At 28.7% G+C, this 21,561-nt stretch overlaps 2 protein-coding genes across 7 annotated transcripts in view; one reads left to right on the top strand and one right to left on the bottom strand.

The window, feature by feature from the left end:
* Window positions 1–1,211: 1,211 nt before the first annotated feature.
* On the bottom strand, window positions 1,212–5,777 carry LOC149878395 (uncharacterized). 3 transcript variants are annotated; one of them, XM_090072410.1, is made up of 3 exons: window positions 5,409–5,777; window positions 4,456–4,612; window positions 1,212–2,755 (listed from the first exon to the last, which is right to left on the bottom strand). In XM_090072410.1, the coding sequence occupies exon 3, from the start codon at window positions 2,417–2,419 to the stop codon at window positions 1,781–1,783; it is 639 nt and encodes a 212-aa protein (XP_089928536.1). In that variant the 5' UTR covers window positions 2,420–2,755; window positions 4,456–4,612; window positions 5,409–5,777; the 3' UTR covers window positions 1,212–1,780. The 3 variants fall into 3 exon arrangements, with proteins under 3 accessions (XP_089928536.1, XP_089928534.1, XP_089928537.1); XM_090072408.1 differs by having other exon boundaries at window positions 4,456–5,777; XM_090072411.1 differs by having other exon boundaries at window positions 1,212–2,631; window positions 4,456–5,777.
* Window positions 5,778–11,366: 5,589 nt separating this feature from the next.
* Window positions 11,367–21,561, top strand: part of LOC149878393 (TATA-binding protein-associated factor 172-like) — a 74,220-nt gene continuing 64,025 nt past the window's right edge. Inside the window, exons 1-7 of one of the 4 annotated variants that reach the window (XM_090072445.1) lie at window positions 11,367–11,390; window positions 13,979–14,006; window positions 15,251–15,374; window positions 18,707–18,824; window positions 19,584–19,724; window positions 19,812–19,975; window positions 20,702–20,838. In XM_090072445.1, coding sequence (XP_089928571.1) covers window positions 13,996–14,006; window positions 15,251–15,374; window positions 18,707–18,824; window positions 19,584–19,724; window positions 19,812–19,975; window positions 20,702–20,838 — 695 coding nt within the window. In that variant the 5' untranslated portion in view covers window positions 11,367–11,390; window positions 13,979–13,995. Of the gene's footprint in view, window positions 11,391–13,514; window positions 13,544–13,576; window positions 13,601–13,755; window positions 13,838–13,978; window positions 14,007–15,250; window positions 15,375–18,706; window positions 18,825–19,583; window positions 19,725–19,811; window positions 19,976–20,701; window positions 20,839–21,561 lie in introns of those variants that run through there. The other 3 variants (XM_090072443.1, XM_090072444.1, XM_090072442.1) reach the window with 3 other exon arrangements.

Genomic DNA, 21,561 nt, shown 5'->3' with positions numbered 1-21,561 from the left:
TAGGTACGTGTGTAAAAAATTTTTACACACGTACTTTCGAACCATATATAAAACTTGAATAAATAAATGGTTTGAAATTTTTACTAAAAATTTCAAACCATTTATTTATTCAAGTTTTATATATGGTTCGAAAGAGCTCTGAATTTGTAATAAAATGTTGAAAACTTCATGAAAAAAGAATCATTACAAAAAAAGTTATGCTCATTTAAGTAACATTATTTTTATGAAGCATTGCTTAAGAAAAATGCAACTTTCGTATAAAACTCGCGTTCGGCTATCGGCAGCTTTGTAATAGAATCATTGTTAATTTGCGCATGATTTTGCATAGTGAAATGTGCAAAACGATTAAAAAACGTAACAAAAAAGTTTCGAATTAAAGAAACAAAGTATTTTTAATGATTAAAACGTAATAGTAAAATTTATAACAAAATTTTATAAAACATGCATAAAAAAATATCGCGTTTTTTTTGCAATATTTACAATAATTATGTATATATATATAAATATATATATATATATATATATATATATATATATATATATATATATATATATATATATATATATATATATATATATATATATTTACTTATGGAGGTGATCTTTACATTAAAAGCCTCAGCGTTTTCGCCTTATTTTTATCGTTACTAATTAATTTCAATGAAATATAAATATATAAATAACAGTTCTAATAAAATATATCATTGTAATGAATAAAAAAACAAATATACTGAATTCTCTACTGTCAAAAACCGCCCCTCCCCCTAACACTATGTAACGGAAGTGGAAATACATACTTCCACTGCGTGGAACAATAGGGTATGTGGTCATGAATATTTTTTGATGAAATTTGGCAGGGACATAGAAAATAGATCTACACAGTTGCCTGTAAAATTTTAAATATGTACCAACATGCCTTCAATATTAATGCACCTCCGGAACAGAAACGAAATTTTAAAACCAAATGAAAATCACTGGTAACTGTAAAAAAAAACAACAGAATTTATAACAAAAAGTAACAGTAACAATAGCAGAAACAGTTTTATAAAGTGTAACAGTCACAGTAACGCTAAAAGAGGTGGAAATGGTACTTCCACTGGGTCGAAAAATACGAAATGTGGTCATTAATATTTTTTAATGAAATTTGGCAGGCACATAGAAAATAGATCTATACAGTTGACTAGAAAGTTTCAAATATGTACCAACATGCCTTCAATATCAATGCAGTGCCAGAAAAGGAACACAATTTTAAATAGCAATAAAAAAAACTGAAAAGTTTATTACACGTAAAAAAAACCATAATTTATTCAACATAAAACATTCTACTTTTTTAACAAAGTCTAAGCTGATATAAAATTCTAAAAAAAAAAGACAAATAAATACATCATTACCACACCGACTTCGAGCACGCTGTGAAAAAAAAGGTCACAGTTTTTGTCTATAAAATCGGTGCCGTAAAAACCCAGATATGCAGGTACCTTCTAAATTTCAATAAACTCTGAATACTTAATTGTGGCTTCTAATATAAGATAATAATTATGGTGAATAAATGCTTTTAATTATGGTTGCACTTCTAATTATTTCTGCTGTAAAGTAGTCCCAGTTTTTAGTTTTCCAAACTAGAATGATTTGAGAAAGATATGGGTTATATTTGGCAATAGAAATTTTGGGACTGTCAAGTTCTGTGTAAGAAATAAAAATACACAAATTCTCAAAAATAAGCTTCAAAAGTATAAAAAAAACTCTAACACAAACTAATTAAAAGTGAAACAAAATATTTTCATTTTTCTCTCTGTCTTTTTTTAAATGCAACAATGTTATCTGCAACAATCGAATCCCTGACTCTCTTTCTGGTGTTATTAAAATAAATATTTGAAATAACAGTGTGTATAATTTCTTTTCCATGACTTTGATGGTTTGAACATAAAAATGGTTGATACCCTTCTCTACTGCCAAGAACTAACTTTGCTGCTATATGGTGTTGCATTTGAGACTGATAAATAACATCAAAAATGTGATCTAGCATAGCAAAACTGTCACAGACATATTCTAAAAGCAGTACTGATGGAGTTGTTAGCCCACCTCTGGATAATATATTTAAATAATTATAATCATTTAACTCCTGTTGACAATATTGAGTACAAAGCAATTTGCAACATACTCCAAACTTCTTAGTCAATTTTTTAGCAATAAAACCAGCAATATAACTGGCAACTTCACAAGAATCATCCAATAAAGTCACACAATCAAAATCTCCTTCTTTAATCTGCTCCATCAAGGATCTAACATGTTCAATATCTTTATCAGCATTGATAACATTTTCAAAAATGTCAATTACTTTTATCAAACTTTTTATTTGAATTATACTCTCACTATAAATGACATCTTTCAAACTGACAAGGAATCTGCCACCGCTCATTTGACGGTATTGTCCATATCTTCTTTCTAAAGGATCACTTTGAAAACAAACAGTCAATATAAATTTTTACTTATCTTCCAGCAGATCTTCAATTAATGAAGCATGACATAATAAAGTTCTTTGCAGTGCTGATGATGTTTGAGGAGATAATGTATATTTCTCAAAATTTGGAATTTTTGTGTTTTTCCATTTGTTTAACCAGTCAGCAAAAGCTAGAAAAAACTCAGGTTTTTTATCATTTATAATAGCAGCATTACCAAGACAATTATTAGAAAACTGATTTTTTGAATTTGTAATTGTCCACCATTTATTGAATAGTTAGGAACGATGCAATATCTAAACGGTCAGGAAAATATGAAATTATAATATAATACCCTAGATTGGATAAATTAGTATTATTAAATTCAGTAATGTCTTTATTCATCCAAATAAAAGCAGAAAATAAATATAAAATTAACTAATTAAAATTTGAACAACTTGCTCTTTCATTCATATAAAAAAATCATGAATATTGTTTCAAGAAAAGGGTAGATGACTCATCGAGTACATTACCGTTCATAAATATAAAAAGATCTAAATTATTAAGATAACAATCGGCTAAAAAAAACTGAGTTTTATCTGAATTAAAGTTCACCAGCCACTGTGAGCCCCATGCTGTAGCAGAAGTGAGATCCTTTTCAAACTCAAATGCCCCCTCCAAGCAATCAGAGAGTGTTGGCTTCTTATCATGACAAGAATAAATAGTAGTATCATCAGTAAACAATGCTACCTTAGATATGAGAATGTCTGGAAGATCGTTAATGTAAATTAAAAAGAGTATAGGGCCAAGGATTGAACCTTGAGGAACCCCTGAAGTTACAGAATAAGAAGAAGAGTGCCGTCCATCGACGACAACTTTTATACTACAATTGGAAAGGAAGGATTCAATAATAAGATGTTACCAGACACACTGTAAGAAGAAAGCTTATGGAGAAGACCAGCATGCCAAACTTTATCAAATGCTTTAGAAATGTCAAGAGCAACGGCCTTAACCTCTCCACCTTTATCTAATGCACGATAAAACCTATTGGTTATTACTGTTAGCAAATCAGCTGTAATTGAATTTGAACAAGAAGATCGAAATTCATATTGGTGATCAGAAAGTAAGTTATCAGATTCAAGTTGAGAGATTAAGTGTTTGTTAATTAAAGATTCAAAAACTTTGCTTATGATAGGAAGAAGACAAATGGGACAGTTGTTAGACAAATCAGATCGCTCTCCAGAATTTTTGAAAATAGGGATAACAAATGCTGCTTTCAAGCAGGCTGGAAAACAAGACTCTGATAAGCACTTGTTAAATAGTTTTCAAAGTATCAACGACATCTCCGAGAACACTTCTGCAAAACTATAACAGGTATGTTGTCCGGGCCACAAGCTGTAGACGAGTCTAAGCAGAAAATCACTTTAGATACAGAAGCTGGAGTGATACGAATGTCAAGCAATGGATCAACCAGTTTACGGCTATATCAGGTAGAACGTAACTAGTGGAATCAAGTTGATATTGATGAAAAATTCTTAGCAAACAATTCAGCTTTGTCTTTAGATGAGGTGACAAAATCTGAACCATACAAAAGAGGTGGAACTACAGATTTGCCCTTATTATTGATACTAATAAATATTCTCCAGAAGTCACAAGAGCCTAATTTTTGTGATGAAATACGAGATTTCATGACCTGAGAATAACAGGCTTTGGTGTTAGACAAAACCTTTTTACAATGGTTTCTAGCAGTAATAAACAGACGTCTGTTTTCTGGAGAATTGTTTTGTTGATAGATATGGAAGTAATTATTTCGGTTGGCAATTGCAGCAGCACAATGTGAGGAAAACCAAGGAGAAGAGTGAGGTTTGACTTGGAATCATTGTGTCTTGCACACTAAAATAACTTTTTTGACAAGAGCGTTCAGTTTTCTAAAATCATTCAAGCAATACTTTAGCAAGGTAAATATTTTTTATTAAAACTATAACTTGGAATTCATGTTATAAACAATGGAGTTTACCTTTGCTTTTGTTTTAATCTTGTATGCTTTCTTTCTTGCATTATTGCGATCTGTTCCATGTAAACAATCCAAAACTTTCTGTGCTAAAACTATGAAAGGCACGTCTGCATAAAATCCTTCATTTTCCCATAAAACTTTGGATTTTCACTATGTACATCTAAATGTGACACGGTCTGCTTTACACTGAAAGCACTTATACAAAAAATGATACAATAAGTTAACCAAACTTCAATGAGAAATATTGGATTTACAGTAAACACTTAATAACTCAAACATTCACTTCGTAAATTCTAGTAAAGTAGAACCATTTTACAAAGAACCATATACAAAGAAATTGAAATAAAGCTTGACAATACAATGACATTTAAATATTAACAATATTTAAATGTCATTGCATTGTTGCTACTATAAGCTACTGCTCTAAATGTTCGATTTAGAGCAGTAGCTTATAGTATAACTTTTACTAACATGTATTGGAATATTATATTTTGAAGCCACTTTTTTCATTTACATCAAATTTTTTACATTAAAGAAAGTAATTCTGGTTTATAGAAAATTTAAAAAAAGATGTTTGAAATCTGAGGTTGAAGTCTGAAGTCTGCCATGAACTATTTAACTTTAAAAAACAACCTGTTAAATTGGATAAAAAATAAATACAAAAATTTCTTACCTAAGGAGAAGCAAGATTAATAACTGCAAAATAATTGTAACTTAATTGTAATTGATAGAGACATTATTTTAAAGCTGAGAAAAAGGCATTTAAAGTTTTTAATTCATCACTGCATTTGATCTTCTTAATGAAATACATTATAAACTTTCAATTTATAATGTATTTCATTTACCTTTCAAACTATTTTCACTTATTTTTAAAAGTTTGTGTTAAAGAATTTTCTGACAACTCAAACATTTGCATCATAAAGTTGATATTAAATAAATCAAAAAAAGGTTCAAACCTGTGTTACCAAATCCCTTGGGTGTAAACCATGCTACAAAGCAAACAGTGCGTTCTAGTTCGTGTTGTTTTATGTAACACAAGGCCTCATTTTCATCTTCATAAAAAAATATATGACTTTTTCTTTTAGCTATAAAAAATTCCTGTTATTAACATCTTCTAACTCACAAAAGGAAAAAAAAAGTCAAACCAAACTTAAGCTATATTTAAATTAGAAATTCATGAAGTCGTTGCTTTGTAAAACATAAAAATGTACAAGTTTTATTTTGTTGATTTAAATGGTTAAATTTAAAAAAACATATTTTTTAAATTTAAATTTATTTTTTGTTAATCATTTAAATGGTTCAAGAATATGCTTAAATATGCTCATTTTAAAAACAAAATCTGAGCCTGCATATGCTTATAAACGCTATGGTTGTATAAAAATGAGCTGTAGTGAATAATACAGTATATATATTTAATATAAAAATAATATTAAATGATAACAATAAACCATTTAAAATATTATTAAATAATACCAATAAACAGTATCAAATGACATTATACCAAACAATATAATGTATCAATTTAAATTTATTTATATACCATCGTATATTAGTAAAATATATTGAAATTGATATTTTATATTGTACAATAAGTAGTATTATGTGTAATACCATTGTATCGTACCATGAAAATACTAATAATAAATGAATTCAAAAATATAAGTAAGCAAATATTTAGCAATAAACTAAGTATAAAGATACAAAATAGCAAGTTAAACTTCCTTTTTATCTTTTGTAGATAAAAAGGCGAGTAGCAGCAGGATTAATATTTTAAGAACAGATTAGCAACGTCAATAACAAAAAAGTTAATTAATTTTTATTTAATTTTTATTTACTTTCTTCCCTCAGTCAATGTCAATGACGTCTCGCTTTAACATTTTTAATATTACTTTCCAATCTTATAATTATTTTAACAAAAAAACTTACAAACTTACTTTTACTTTCATGCATTTTTTTAAACTTTTGAAGCACGTGCGAAATAAACGAAAGCAACAACATAAGATTAGTTTACACGCAACGCTAACTAATATTAGCATTACGTAACAACAAAGTTCGCATAATAGACATTTCTCTAATTTGATTGCGCAACTAATTTCTCAGCTTGAAAAAGAGGCCAGTAAGGACAAAAATGTAAACATTTAAAAACTCTTTCTCGAAATTATAAAATTAAAAACATAATTTCGCTCCAAAAGATGTCTCATTTCAACTCAAGCATTTTCAGACCAAACGAAGAGAAAAAAGGTGGAAGAGGGATGTATTGCTGTATTCCACTGTGCGAAAGTTCGTTTTATAATAACAATATGGAAAAGACTGACATTGCTCTATTTTCTTTCCCAACTAAGAAAAAAAAACTTGATGTTTACAGAGCTTGGTGTAGCAAAATATTTAAATATAAACGTAAAGGAGGTGCTGATAAATTTGAAATAATGAAACACACGAAAGTGTGTGAATTTCACTTTAGGCAAGAGGAAATAAAAGTTAGTTCAGGATGCGGTAAAAAAACTTTAAAATCAGGGAATGACGTTCCTAGCTTTTTTTCATTCAAGACACCACAAGGTAAGTTACCTAGAAAATCTCCATGCAAAAAGTTGAAATATCCAGAGTTTACAACTAATATTGATACTGAAATTCATACAATAATCGATTCTACCAAAAACGTAGATTGTGAAAACTGTAAACTTTTATCATCCGAAAAAACAATTATAAAAAAAAAAAAGTATGTCATGAAAGTTACAGAAGCTTGCTTGAAGTATATAAAACTTTAAAAATAATAAACGACCAGCTAAAAAATAATATTTTTAGCTACCAAAATTTGCCGCTATTTGTTTACATTTTTGTCCTTACTGACATCTTTTTCAAGCTGAGAAATTAGTTGCGCAATCGAATTAGAGAAATGTCTATTAAAACATATTTTAATTTCCTCATCGTGGGTCATAGTATCTTTCGCTTACCATATTTAAGTAGGCCATGTTTTTGTTAGCAACAAATGGTTTCAACTTTAGACTGTGATTCCTTATCCACCATAAAACATTAAGGCTATCACACCATATAGTTACGCCTTTAATTTCAAGCTTCAAGGCCTTAACAATCTTTTCCGTAAGTCGTAAACCGAGGATAGCTCTAAGAAACTCAAGTCTTGGTATACTGATAGATTGCAGTGGGCTTACTCGGGCCTTTGACATTATGATCACACAGTAAACTTCTGCTGTGTCTTGTAAACATTGTTGATAAGTAACAGTACTTTACAAGACACATCCGTAAAAACGTATATAGATTGATTTATGTCTTTTGTAAGCATCTAGGAATGATTATCATAGGAAGATATTTTAGTTCTCAAAACCATTGATCAACATTGTTCAAAATCCTATCCGGAATTATATCATCACACTCATTTCCGTCAATCCACAATTCTTGCATAACTATTTTTATTCGAATGATGTATGGTGATAAAAAATCCCCATGAATCGAACAAAGTTGCCATTTTTTTAGCAAAAATTGTTTTGTATATACCGTATTTTCTTCGGTAGCTACAGAATGAAAAGTAAATAAATCAGGTTTTGTTTTTCAGACAACTCCAGGCGTTTTCATGACAGGTAATTCTCCAGAATCTAAATTTATATGTTTTGCACACTGATCTCAAAATATAACTGGATTCTATTGTTTTTTTCAAAAAAAAGTTTAAGCCAAACTTGACCTCCCAAGATGGGGGCGATCAGAGCTCTTAGCGGAGACCGATGCACAGTGGGCGGAATTTCAAAAAACCTGGCCAAAAGTCAAAAAATGATTATAATTAATGGAAAATTTCTGTAAAGCATTTTTTTGAATCCCCAACTTTGAATTTGACATAAGTGTACCAAAATTCAATAATGGTAGATCCAAAATGGCGGTGTTTTAAAAACATTAATCATTAGAAATGCCTTTGGGCTTTCGTATTTAACCAATTAGTTCTAATTCGACATTTAAGTTCAATAGACTAATGTATTATTTACATTACATATATAAACATTATATATAATACCGATATATAATGTATTATGACTGTATTATTATGCCGCAATGTTAAAAAAAATAAATTGAAAAATTCATTATTTATTCTACTTATTTATTTGTTCAAGGAAAACAAGGAAAACTTTTATTTGCATCATTTATCATAATTGTTTCATTTATATTACTTTAAAAAAAATCACCACTGTCATCTGAATCATTTATTGTTGAAATATTGTTGATAAACTCAATCACAGACGAATGAGTTTCAGAGTTTTCGTTAATCTCCGGAGGTAATAACATTTGTAAAGCTTGAGAAGACAAAGATCTGCTAACTTTTGCATGAGATTTTAAAAGTGAAGATATTGCAGGATCTGACGAAACCAGAAGTCTGCAAAAAACGTCATGCATTGCATTTTTTCTGGAATTTTTCCTGGAGAAATCTTCGCGATAATTTTTTAAGTCTTTGTTTCTCGATTCCTGTGCATCCTCAGATAGTTGTCCTATGGGTAGTATTGCTGTTTTTGTTATTAAGGCTCCATGAATAAGTACTTTGTGTACTGTTGTAGGCATGTTGTACCAAGGATACTTTTCAACAAAAAGTAGTGCAGTTTCGGTAGAATAGTTATCGAGTTTGTTTGCGTCTATTGGAAAGCCACTAGATAATACCTGTAAAATTACATGAAACCGATTTATTAGTTCTAAATCCACTCCTAGAATATCAGCAGACACTTGTGAGTTTTTAAAAAATCTTCGAGCTGTATTTCCGTCATTTGTATTACCGCGTCCTGGTTTCGGTCGATCAACTATTAACCCTAGCTGCAGCTTAAAAGCATTCTGGATTAACAATTTTTGTTGTAATATTATACTTTTTTCAATGTCAGAACGTGCTTGCCATTTTTTTATTCCAAGTTTATACCCAAGATGCAAAAAACATTCAAAAAAGCGAATCCATGTGTGCTACTAATTTTTTTGTAGTTTTATTGCACTTAACAAAGTCAGTTTCTCAAGAAACATAATAACTATATCTATATACAATTTGACTGATTTTGTAAAGAAAACAAAACACCGCCATTTTATTTACTAAAAAACACGACTAGCACTACACAATGTAAGTTAATGAAGTAATAGGCAAAAATAGGTGCCTTTTCTTTTAATCAATCTTTAGAATACACTTTTATGAACAACATCCAAATTATAACTAAGCGGAATCTCGCGGGTTCACTACTTTTTCAATGCTTGAAAAATAGGTTAAAGAAAATAAATAAACTTTATTCTATACTTTTTTGTTCGCACTTTTCGCATAAAATTTAGAGAAATAATATAAAACATTTTACTAAAATATTATATAAATACCTTGAATAGTATCGTCCATAGTTAGTTTTTTAGTAACGATAAATAACTTTTTTGTAAACGATACTTATTTGACCACATTTTTTTTTTGTTTTTAAAATGCCTATTAAGTGTTTTTAATAACAGATGTTTAGCTGCGTAGATTTAGGTAACTTTAAAATTTATACAATTTTTTCTTATACAATTAAATGCAACAGGGCTTTGTTTATGTAGTTTCAAAATAATAAAATCACAATAGTGATTTTTTTTTTTGACTTTTGGCCAGCTTTTTTGAAAATTAGCCCACTGTGCGATGTACATTTTATAAGGATGTACAAAAATACGAGAGAAATTAATTTAAAAGAGTTTTGAAAGAAAAACTAGGCTATGAAATAAATTTTTTAAAAGCTTAAAGAAATGAAATTATTTAAAAAAAAAAACATAGACAAACAAACCTTTAATTTAAATTTTAAAGTTCAAAATATTCGTTATACTTTTTAAGTGCAATTTACTATTAAATTAATATTTATGTATAATTTATATACCTTTTAATTCTTAGTTACCCAACGCAGTGTGCTGGAAAGTTAATTACATAACTTCATGGTAAGCGGCAGTGGTGTCTAATTACAATTTTCCATATTTTCAATTTTTGTAGCCAGATACCAGATATGTACATACTGCATGAACTATTACCTGAGTACTGTGAGTACACACAATTCAGGGGTTTCTTCTAGGATTTACTTAATAAATGAATGTAATTAATGGATTAATATTTAATAAGAATATTAAATACATAACATAATTTTTTCAATATTATATATTACTTTACTTAAATATTATTCTTTGTAATATTCCAGCTCTCAATAATTGATTCAATTGTTTTTTATTTGTTATTCAAAACAACTTTAAAAGCTTTAAGGGAATTTTTTGATAACATACTTTAAGGGAACTTTAAGGGAATTTTTTGACAACATACTTTATGTATTTTATCAAACATTATCAACATTATGTATTTTATCAAACATTATCAGCATGCTATCAAAAATAAATGGTAGATGTAAATTTATATCTGTAAATGTTAATTATAATTAAACTCCTAGTTTAAAATATAAATGTATATAAAAACACCTTTACAAAATTCATAAGCCGTTAATAAATTTTTGAATATAGAAATATTTAATGAACAAACTTTCCATATGTTTGAGTGTAGCTGATAACTGATAACCATAATTGACTAAACTTATTTCAGAAAACTATGCAAAAACATGTCTTTATCACCTGGTTAACAAACAAACTGCCAAACTAATTGGAAAAAAGTTTAAGAAGCAAATAACAAAACTTATCCTATTCAAAAACCAATGAAAAACAACCAAATAACTCTAGAAGGAACCTCTGAGTTGTATGTACTAAGAGCACTCAGTTTATAGTTCATGTAGCATTTATAACTTTGTAGTACCTATCTGAAAAACTAATGGATAAAAAATATTTTATCTTAAAAAGAAATCCAGTTATATTTTGAGATCAGTGGTTCTGCACGATCATTTTCGGGTGTTACTGTAAGAACGTCGACCGAGTTTGAAAGCCATTTTCGTGCAAACATTCCTGCTAAACTCCATAGTAGCGTGAGTTCTTTGTATAATTGAATTTCTATTTTTTCATCAACTACCGAAAATATTGTATTGTTTATGTAAGTTGCTTCAAGAATAGCTTCAGAAGCTAAAGGAAATGTTTATGCATACTTTTACTATGATAAATTAGTTTTTAATAGTCGCCATCTGGGTGTGGTAATTAGGCATATGAAGGGACATGCCAATCCTATAATTATGCATGGTTGCAATGTCTGGGTGTTTTTATGTGCCAAATTACCATAAGTGTGCCCATATATAGCACACACGCACACAAAAAAAAATTTTAACCTAAATTTCCTCCGATTAACTGGTTTATAAAAAGGCGTATTTATATCAAAAATTTGAAAGAATAAATAATACCCAAAATTCAAAATGATGCTTTTAACCATCCTAACTGTTGTATTCAATAAAGCAACTCTCAAGTTTCCATATTCTGGATGGCTTAGAGATCTTTTGTATGCTTGCTAGTGGTGGCTGAAGTCTTGATGCACACCAAGCGATGATTTCTTGCGATAAATGAAATGTATGCACTTTTGGAATAATACTTCCACTTGACAATACCAAGTATGATCTTCTGATCAAAACATCCATTGACAACTAAGTTAAATTTCCACAGAATTTAACATTGGTTTCAAAGGCTTGAAAAACCGAACCATTTTTAGCCAGCGTGTCAAGTTTGATTGAAAAGTTGTCTGCAGTCATTTCCTTAAAATTAGCCAAAATGATACGGAATTTGCTGACTGTTGAGGCTATTAGGCCAATACTTGCTTGAGGTTAGATTTTGTAAAGTGTTTTACACTATTTATTGTATTTACATTCCATTTTTTGGCTTTAAAAAGATCATCGCTAGCATCCGTGTATTTTTAAAGAGAAGTCTTGAGTGAACCAACTGTTTTCAATTTTCCCAGATTTTGAAACCTTTTTTGAATGAACCTCACACTTTGAACATAGGTTTAAACTTAAGTATGACTAAAGCCCAATAAAATGTTTGCCGCTTTTATGCCATTTGCAGTCATAGGTTGAGCTTAATTAGCATATATCAACGACCAAACCTGTTAACCCTTTTCATGTTTCCTTGGAAGATCTTCTTAAACTACCATTTTAAACTGACGCTTTACACTTGTGTCTTGCAATTCTTTGAATTAAAAAACCTCATTTAAGGAGGTGCTCTCAAAGCCTTAACTCTTAATTAATCTTTCTCAACAACAGTAACACGAAACTTCAAGAACCCTTTACTCCCATTAATGCCTAGCTTGAGAAAAAACTCTGAAACAACTTTTTAAGAAACAAGAGTTTGATTAAGAATATCACCCAAGTTTTTACAATGCACAACTTGTTGATCACTAGAGGCATCTACTTTTAGACTTAAAGCTTTTTATTTTATATTAGTTTAAGTGAAAAAATCTGTGAGCAATTAAATGGACTGTTAAAAATTGGCACGCAATCTTTGAACTGGACGCATGGTTAACAATTTTCACCAATTTTCCCATGCTAGTATTGGACAGAGCAGTTTTTAACTGGAAACTGATAAGGCTTGGTTGGTCAAGGAAGTAGAATTTCTTTTCATTTTTGCTTTAATTCATAAGACCTAAAGTTAGTATAGTAAATGAATAATAAGTGTTATGTAACACTTAACAAATAATGTAAAATTTGTTTTTCCAGACGTTAGGGGTTATGTACTTTCATTTTATGCATTAAGGCATTTTTATTTTCTGTAAAATTCACTATAATGGAATGCTGTCATATTGGTCTTTTGTGCATGAAATCATGAAAAATGTAAAGTCAATTTTTTCTTTCCAACGTTTTAACTAGATTTTGAAATTATATTATTAGCTTAGGGGAATATGTACTTTCACCTCATACGAGTTTTTTCTCGGGTCAGTTTGATGAAGTGTTTCGCTATTTTTGATAATAGTTTTGAATAAAAGTTAATAGAGTTTTAATCTTTAAATAATTGATATCTAGTGCACTAATAAAAAGTTATAAAGTTATAAGGTTTAAAGTTCGACAAATTGTGTTATTTTTCTTTATTTGTGATTCTTAAAGAAAATATATTTTGTATCGTTTATTTTTTAAGATATTATGTCTAGGCACCACCACTTATGGTTACGGCACTGATACCAGGATTTCAGCAAGATGTCTTTCTGGTTTTAAGAAATTTTTTTTCTTTTTTGACGTAATTAAACAAAGCTTGTTCTCTTATGGTTAGCATTTGAATATTTTTTAAAATATACAAAATAGGGTAAAAAAGCTACACATGCAGCAACGTGCAATATTAGTTAGAATATTCTATATTAAAATTTAACATATAAGCTTTTTTCGTAATTCTTATTTATTAATCAAGTTCTATTTATTTTTAAAGCGTCTAGTTTACATTTACATATTTTACATTCCAACTAAAGGCATTAAATAAAAATTTTATTGTATCTTACGGAAAAGTGGTTTGTAACTTTAGAGTCTCTGAAATAATGTTATTGCAACTTAGTGCTGCTGTCTTACTATATTTTTTTAGTTCATAGTCTTTGAAATTCATGTTATATTTTTATTTAAAATTGTTTTCTAAAAATGTTTTTTTTTTGTAGGAATCTCATGATAAAAAATGAGTACCAGGTATATTGTTTTTTTTTTTTTTTTTTTTTTAGTAATGTAGTAATTATATAACTATTTTTGATGAACTAAATTCTTTTATTTGTTTATTGAAACTAGTCTAACAAAAAGAAACATACATCTAATATAGAGTTTAAGTTTTTAGCTTAAAAGTTATCAAGCAAATTAAAAGAATAAAGCAATTACTATACTTTTCAAAAAAATATCTTAATGAAAAATTTGCTTTCCTTATTTATTACTTCAAAGTTACTTTTATTGATGACAAATGCATGCTTCTATTTCTCTAAAGACCTAGCAAATCTTTCCTTTCACCATCTTATTCTTGTGAGACACTCTCTGACCCTCATGATTGGTTTTCTAATGCCTGCTTATACACCAAAATTTTCCCTAAACAAAATGCATATAACTGTATTTGAAGAAACGCATTATTACATTATTTTTATTGAGGAATTTGGTAAGTTTGCAATAGCATAACTTTAGGTCAGCTCTGTTAAAATATGAAATGAGTCATGCTCTGAATTTTTTTTTTTAATCTTTTGATCCTGGATGATGTTACATACCCCTGTCATTTTAAATGCTTTTATAGTATTTTCAATGCAAATCTTGAAAATTGATAATCTGCTCCCTATATATTTATTGCTGATCCTTTATATCTATTATCTACCACTTTGTTTCATTGCTTACTTCTTTTTGACCTATTTTTATGTCTTAACTTATAGATCTTCTCAAAACTTCAAAAAAAAAAAAAAAAAAAAAAATCTGAGCTATGATTAATTTGGCTATCATTAGCAATTATATGGAACTTTTTATGTAAAATGATCAAAATAGCATGATGTATAACTTGTTTATAAGTTGCTTTGTTAAGAAAATGACATTTAACTTGAGAAAAAATAACTGAAATCAATTTAATTTGTGTCAACTTTTACTTTTTTAAAAAAATGACAGTTAATTTGAGAAATTAGAGTGGATAGTATTTAAAATTTGTGCACCAATTTTTTTTTAACAATCTTTTGTATATATTAAATAGATTATTTTTTAATGTTTTACAAAAAAAAAAAAAATTGAGAAAAAAATTTTAATGTGCTTTTTTTTTTGAAAACTAATGCAGTTTAGCATCAAAACATTTACCCAAAAGTTAACTCCTTTTACATTTAAGTACTAAGTAAATTGTTTTAGATAAAAATAAAAAAAAGTATATTTCACTCATAGCTACATCAGCTGTTTTTTTATTTAAAGTTTTTTTTCAGACTTGATCGTCTGCTTTTGATTTTGGACACAGGAACAACACCTGTTACTCGAAAAGCTGCTGCAAAACAACTTGGTGAAGTTCAGAAACTCCATCCTCATGAACTAAATAATCTTTTGACTAGAGTAGGTTTAAAATTTCAATTCTAAATTGATTAATTCCTTTTAATTTTTCATTTTCTTATTACCAAATACCATTCTAAATATAATACGATATTGTCAAAAGCATCAATCATTTATAGTTCAAATACAATACACACAAATTTTTTAAAAATGTAGCAAGCTTATTGTGAAGTAAATTCTTTTTTGATTTAAAATTATTTTAAGAGGATTGTGCTTATAGCTATAATTCAAAAATAACCTCTTTGCATAAAATATTCAGAAACAGACTCCTAAATATCACTTTCCTAGAATTGTTAAGTTATACATATATACATACATGCATACATACATACATACATACATACATACATACATACATACATACATACATACATACATACATACATACATACATACATACATACATACATACATACATACATACATACATACATACATACATACATATATACATATATACATACATACATACATACATACATACATACATACATACATACATACATACATACATACATACATACATACATACATACATACATACATACATACATACATACATACATACATACATACATACATACATACATACATACACACATACATACATACATACATACACACATACATATACACACATACATACATACATACATACATACACACATACATACATACATACATACATACATACATACACACATACATACATACATACATACATACATACATACATACATACATACATACATACATACATACATACATACATACATACATACATACATACATACATACATACATACATACACACATACATACATACATACATACACACATACAAACTTTAGGGTTTAAATACACTTAAGTGCAAAATTAGCACACCACTTATAAATTCCAACTTATTTTGAAAAATACTATGTATTTCTCGATATTACAAAGATGATAATAATGTTTATTGTTATGCCTTTTGTAGGTTTTATTCTATTTCCCTTGTTTAATTTTGAAATTATAGCAGCTTTTCATAAATAGCATGCTTTGCTGTAAATAAACCTCACTTCTAAAAAAGATGTGTGTATTGGTTTTGAATTGTTTTAACAGTAGAAAAGATAACTATCATTTGAGCAACACATCTGTTTGCAATGCAGTATTCTATAATGAAATTTAAGTCGTGATGAATGTGTTGCAGTTGTTACCTTGTCCAAAGAAGGATTAACAAATCACAAACTTGGTAGAAGATTTGGAGTGTCTCATACAACAGTCAGTAGGGTTCTACAAAGGTTTGTAGAAACCATTGATCAAACTAGACAACTTGGCCTAGGCAGACCATGAGCTACCAATGCCGTGGAGGACCAGTTTTTAGTGCTTCAATCACTGAGAGAACAGTTGCAGAACAGTTTGCACAGAGCTTTTAATTGTTGATGGTGGACATCTGACTTTTCAACGATACATAGCAGAAATTTTAGAACCTTTTGTGGTACCTTTTGCACCGTACATTGGAAATGGATTCCTTCTTATGCATGATAATGCTAGACCACATACGGCTCATATTGTTACTGAATGCTTAAATAATGTTAATATTGCAGTTTTGGAGTGGCCAACTTGCAGTCTAGATATGAACCCAATGGAGCATCTTTGAGACATTATAGGATTGTTAGAAGCCAACACCCACCACCTAACAACCTAGACAAGCTGCAGCAAAGTCCTATCACGTGTGGGAAGATATCCCTCAAGAAGCAATTAGTCCTCAATTGAAAGTATGCCACTGTGCTATCAGGCTGTAATAACATGAAGAGGTGGTAACACTAGCTATTGATAAGTCAAAAATATTTCAATTTGAGCTGTATTAGTGTGCATAACAATAATAATCATTTTACTTTATTTTGTTAAATGAACCATATTTTTGGTTTTAGTTTTTTTTTCACCATCCTCAAAGTCAATTTTATCATAACCATCAAAATTACTGTGTTCATGTGTTCTGTTCTTATGTCTGTCAAAATACATGATAACATATTATTATTATTGATGACAATTAAATATTGATATTGATGACAATTAAATTAAATTAAAATGTATAAGTGGTGCGTTAATTTTACAGTTAAGTGTGTGTGTGTGTGTATAATGAAATTTGTACACTTGTTTGGTTGAAAAATAATTTTTAATTAGATTTTAAGTTTTTTCAGATTTCTAATGATGCCTTATTACTTGATAGGGTAATTATTTAAATAGGGTTACAAGGGTACACATTAGTGCTGTTATGACTTTGAAATTATTCGACTGTCTACTAAATTGATTAATCTATTTTTCAAAGTTGACCAAAGTCAAGTTATACATTTTTAAAATTGACTAAGTTGACTAAAAGTTGAATTAGTGAAAATATTTGAATAAAAACTTTGTTATAATCATATACTTTAATGTTGCTTACAATTTATTTTTTAGATGCTATAAAATGAATAGAGTTTTAAGAGAGTAAACAAAAAAACTAGGTGGTATGTATTACTGTTATAATAACACATGTTGTTGTTATATCAAAAGCATTCTCTTTATTCAATTTTAGTTCATCTAATATCTTAGATGAATTAAAATTGAATAAACAAACAAAAACAGAAATTAAAATCACAAAGTAAAGAATAAAAATACAGATGGTTTTTTTTATATCAATTTTCATAACAATTAAAGCAAAAAATTAACATAAAAAATTAATTGATAAAAAACAGTGGCGTAGATAGGTGGGGTTAGATAGGGTGGCTAAACTTTTTTTTGGGGTGGCAGGTTTATAAAACTTTTTTGCATCCTTAACTGAGTACCATAACACATTACTTAACATTTTCTTTTAAAAAGCATCAAGTGGTTACTATAATGAGAAAAGGGAAACATTAATGAAATGGTGCTACATACAGAAAGCTAAGAGTTAAGTTTATGTGATACAGCAAATTAGGTTCAATGTTCAGATATTTTAGTTGAATTAAAAAAGCCGCTTTAAATGCTGTTCTTATGCATGGCTCAATCTTTATAAATAATTTATCTTTACAAGATAAACTACTAATAAAGATGTCTTTAATAATTGGTCAGCATCATAACAATATCAAAGGTTGATAAAATTAAATCAAGTGAAAAAATAGAAATAAGGATGTCAGGATGATTACCCGATTAAAGAGACTTTTAGTTGATTAGTAAGAAACCCACAGTCGATTAAAATGACTATTCAATTTTTCAAAGTCAACTAATTTTGACTTTTGACTAGTAGACTTTCAGTCGATTTAGTCGAATTCGATAACAACACTAGTACACATTATTTGAGTTATATTTCTTAACTAAATATTTAAAAATTTTAGGTTTATACATATCTTAAAAGTAAAAGTTGGGAAACACGTGTTGCTGCAGCACAAGCAATTGAAGCTATTGCAAACAATGTGCCACAATGGAATCCAGATGGAATAAAAGTAAAAGAAGGTAAATGCTTTTACAAATTTATTTTTATTTTTAGCTAACATATCTATTATTTTAAAAACTAAATTTAATATTCCAATCTGATAATCAAATCTAATAATCAAGTTTAATAATCAAATTTAATAATCAAATCTAGAAGCTAAATATAAATTTGATAAATTTTAGTAAAGAATATTAAACATAAAACAATCGCTTCAACTCTTCCCAATTTTATTATAAGACATTCTTGTTAGAATGAACATCTTCTAATACTGTTAATTCAATAATTTCAAATCTTTTTTTCATATGATTTTGGTAAGCAGTTCTAATTCATCTGATTGCAAACCAGTGCAAAGTAATCTGTGTTTATATGTGTATATATCTTATATTATAGGGCTTTTTTTTGCTATACTATTATGAAATCACTCCTTTCTCATATATGAATTTAAATTGCATCTACTATATTATTCATTACCAAATCTTGTAAAGTTAATGAGTTTAGAAAACTTATAAAATTGAAGGTTTTTTAAGTCAAAATTTGAAAGCCAAAATATATGATGAAAAATTGAGTCATAATATGTTTTTAAATGACCTAACACAGCAAAAATTTATTCCAGCAAAGCTTTTACTTTCAAAAGTCAAGTAATGACTTATTATGTCTATTATTGTAATAATTCTAATTAGATGCATACTACTGAAAGTTGTGGCTGAAGTAAATAAATTCTTTTATAAAATGATGTTCTCCTATGGCTACCAATTTTTGTTTTATACATTTTTGTTTAGAACCTGATGTTTATATTCATAAAACAGGAAGTAAGTTGTTATTTGAACAGTTCGATATATCAGTTGTTCTGGAGAAAGGTGAAAAGTTATTAGGTTCATCAGGAAATGAATTTGATGTTGAGGAAGAGGCCCTAACTAGTGGTATGTTATTTAAAAATTCAGTTTTGTTTCTTCTCTTATACAATTTTTTCTCTTTCTCTAACAAAATGCTTAAGTCTATTTTTTCAGGTATGTCCCGGTCAGATGCAATAGCATTCCAGCGACATGCTCTTAAAAAAAGATTAGGTCTAGATCTTATTAGTGGTCTAGACATTGGTGTAGAAAACTTGCTGGATGATGATGAACTTGTCACTAATGAGAAATCTGAACCAATAGCAACTAAATTAACTGAGGTATCAAGTTTTTCATTTTATCTACAAAACTACTTCTAATGCTGTTAATTTTGCAAATTTATTTTGGATAAAAATACATAAAAGAATATGAAAGTAAAAGAGATTAGGAGCTGTAGCCATTTTTTTTTTTAATTGTTATACTTTCTGTAACATTTAATTTTTTTGATATACAGTTTTTATGAAAGGAAGTGGTTGTAGTATTAACACTTCTAACTTTTTAAAAGAGTATAGTTGTAACAAATGAAGGGTGGAAAAGTACAACAAGGGATATCAGATTTTAAGACATTATTTGCATATAATCTAATACACTTAACCGTAAAATTAACGCACCACTTTTACATTTTAATTTGATTTAATTGTTGTCAATATCAATATTTAATTGTCATCAATAATAATAATGTTATCATCTCCCCTCCCCTCCCCTCCCCTCCCCTACCTACCTACCTACCTACCTACCTACCTACCTCTCCCCTACCTACCTACCTACCTCTCCCCTCCCCTCTCTACTCCCCTCTCTACTCCCTCTCTTCTTTCTCTTTTCTACATCTCATCTTCCAACCAACACATAAGACCTTGGTCTACATGTTGTTTTTATTTAATCAAGTATCAGATGACAAGGTGATAAGATACAGGCTATGCTGGAATATTTGTATTTAAGTTTTGCATTCAAAATTTTTTGTATTCATTAACTATATATAAAATTAAAATTAGTGATTTGGTTTACAGAGTGCTGTGGAAATAGTTGCCTCTCAAATTGCTGCTATTACATCAGATGGTCAAATGAGTTCTCGAGAGAAAAATCGAGCGAAACGTATGGCAAAAAGTCTTGCTAAGCAAAGATCTAGAGATTTGGATTCTAGGAGGTAGCCTTTAAAATTTATTTGCTTAAACGATTGCAGAATTTTCAAATCTAATCTTCGGTTTTTCTTGAATAAAAATCTAATTGAAATAGATATCAAAGTAATTATTTTTCCAATTTGGTAAATAGGTTATTTGTTAATAGAATAAAAATAAGTAGGCTTTGACTCATTACCGTTTACTCAGAAAATTCATTAAAAGGTACAATGATACAAATTAAGAGGTTTCACAAAAGTTTAAACGATTTTATTTAGGATCAATTATTCGCTAACTAATTGATAAATCCGCTGCGAATTTTTTTTTCGCAGCAAATTTATCAATTAATTAGCAAATAATTGAGTAGTTTTTCAATCAAAAAATTCATCACAACATCATCAGGCAGCTTTTAATTCATTAAAAATCAACTTAAAATATTGTGGATTTCAAATTAATTTCAATTGCGTGCAAATGGGTCGAAAATCAGTTTCTAGTGACATCAAATGGCAAGTTATTGGTATGGCGCGGACAAAAAATCACACAAATGTTCAAATAGGCAAAATACTTAACATTTCTGAATATTGCATAAGAAAAACCATCAAAACCTGGGAACTTACCAAGGATGTCTCTGACATGCTGCGTACTGGGAGACCATCCAAACTCAGCAACCGTGACAAAAATGGTATATTCAGAATGAGCAGAGAAAACCCCAGACTCAGCTACAAAAAGCTAGCACAAATCTTCAATGAGTC

Source organism: Hydra viridissima, unplaced genomic scaffold (genome assembly GCF_058129835.1).
Source record: "Hydra viridissima isolate aposymbiotic clone 2 unplaced genomic scaffold, HvirCarnegie_v1 scaffold_15, whole genome shotgun sequence".
Lineage (NCBI taxonomy): Eukaryota > Metazoa > Cnidaria > Hydrozoa > Anthoathecata > Hydridae > Hydra > Hydra viridissima.
Note: the sequence above shows the minus strand (reverse complement) of the source record. Positions and strands in the feature narration are given on the sequence as shown.

What these genes read in the sequence shown, in the direction of transcription:
- LOC149878395 (XM_090072408.1), bottom strand. Translation starts at nt 2,419, where the DNA reads ATGAGCGGTGGCAGATTCCTTGTCAGTTTGAAAGATGTCATTTATAGT.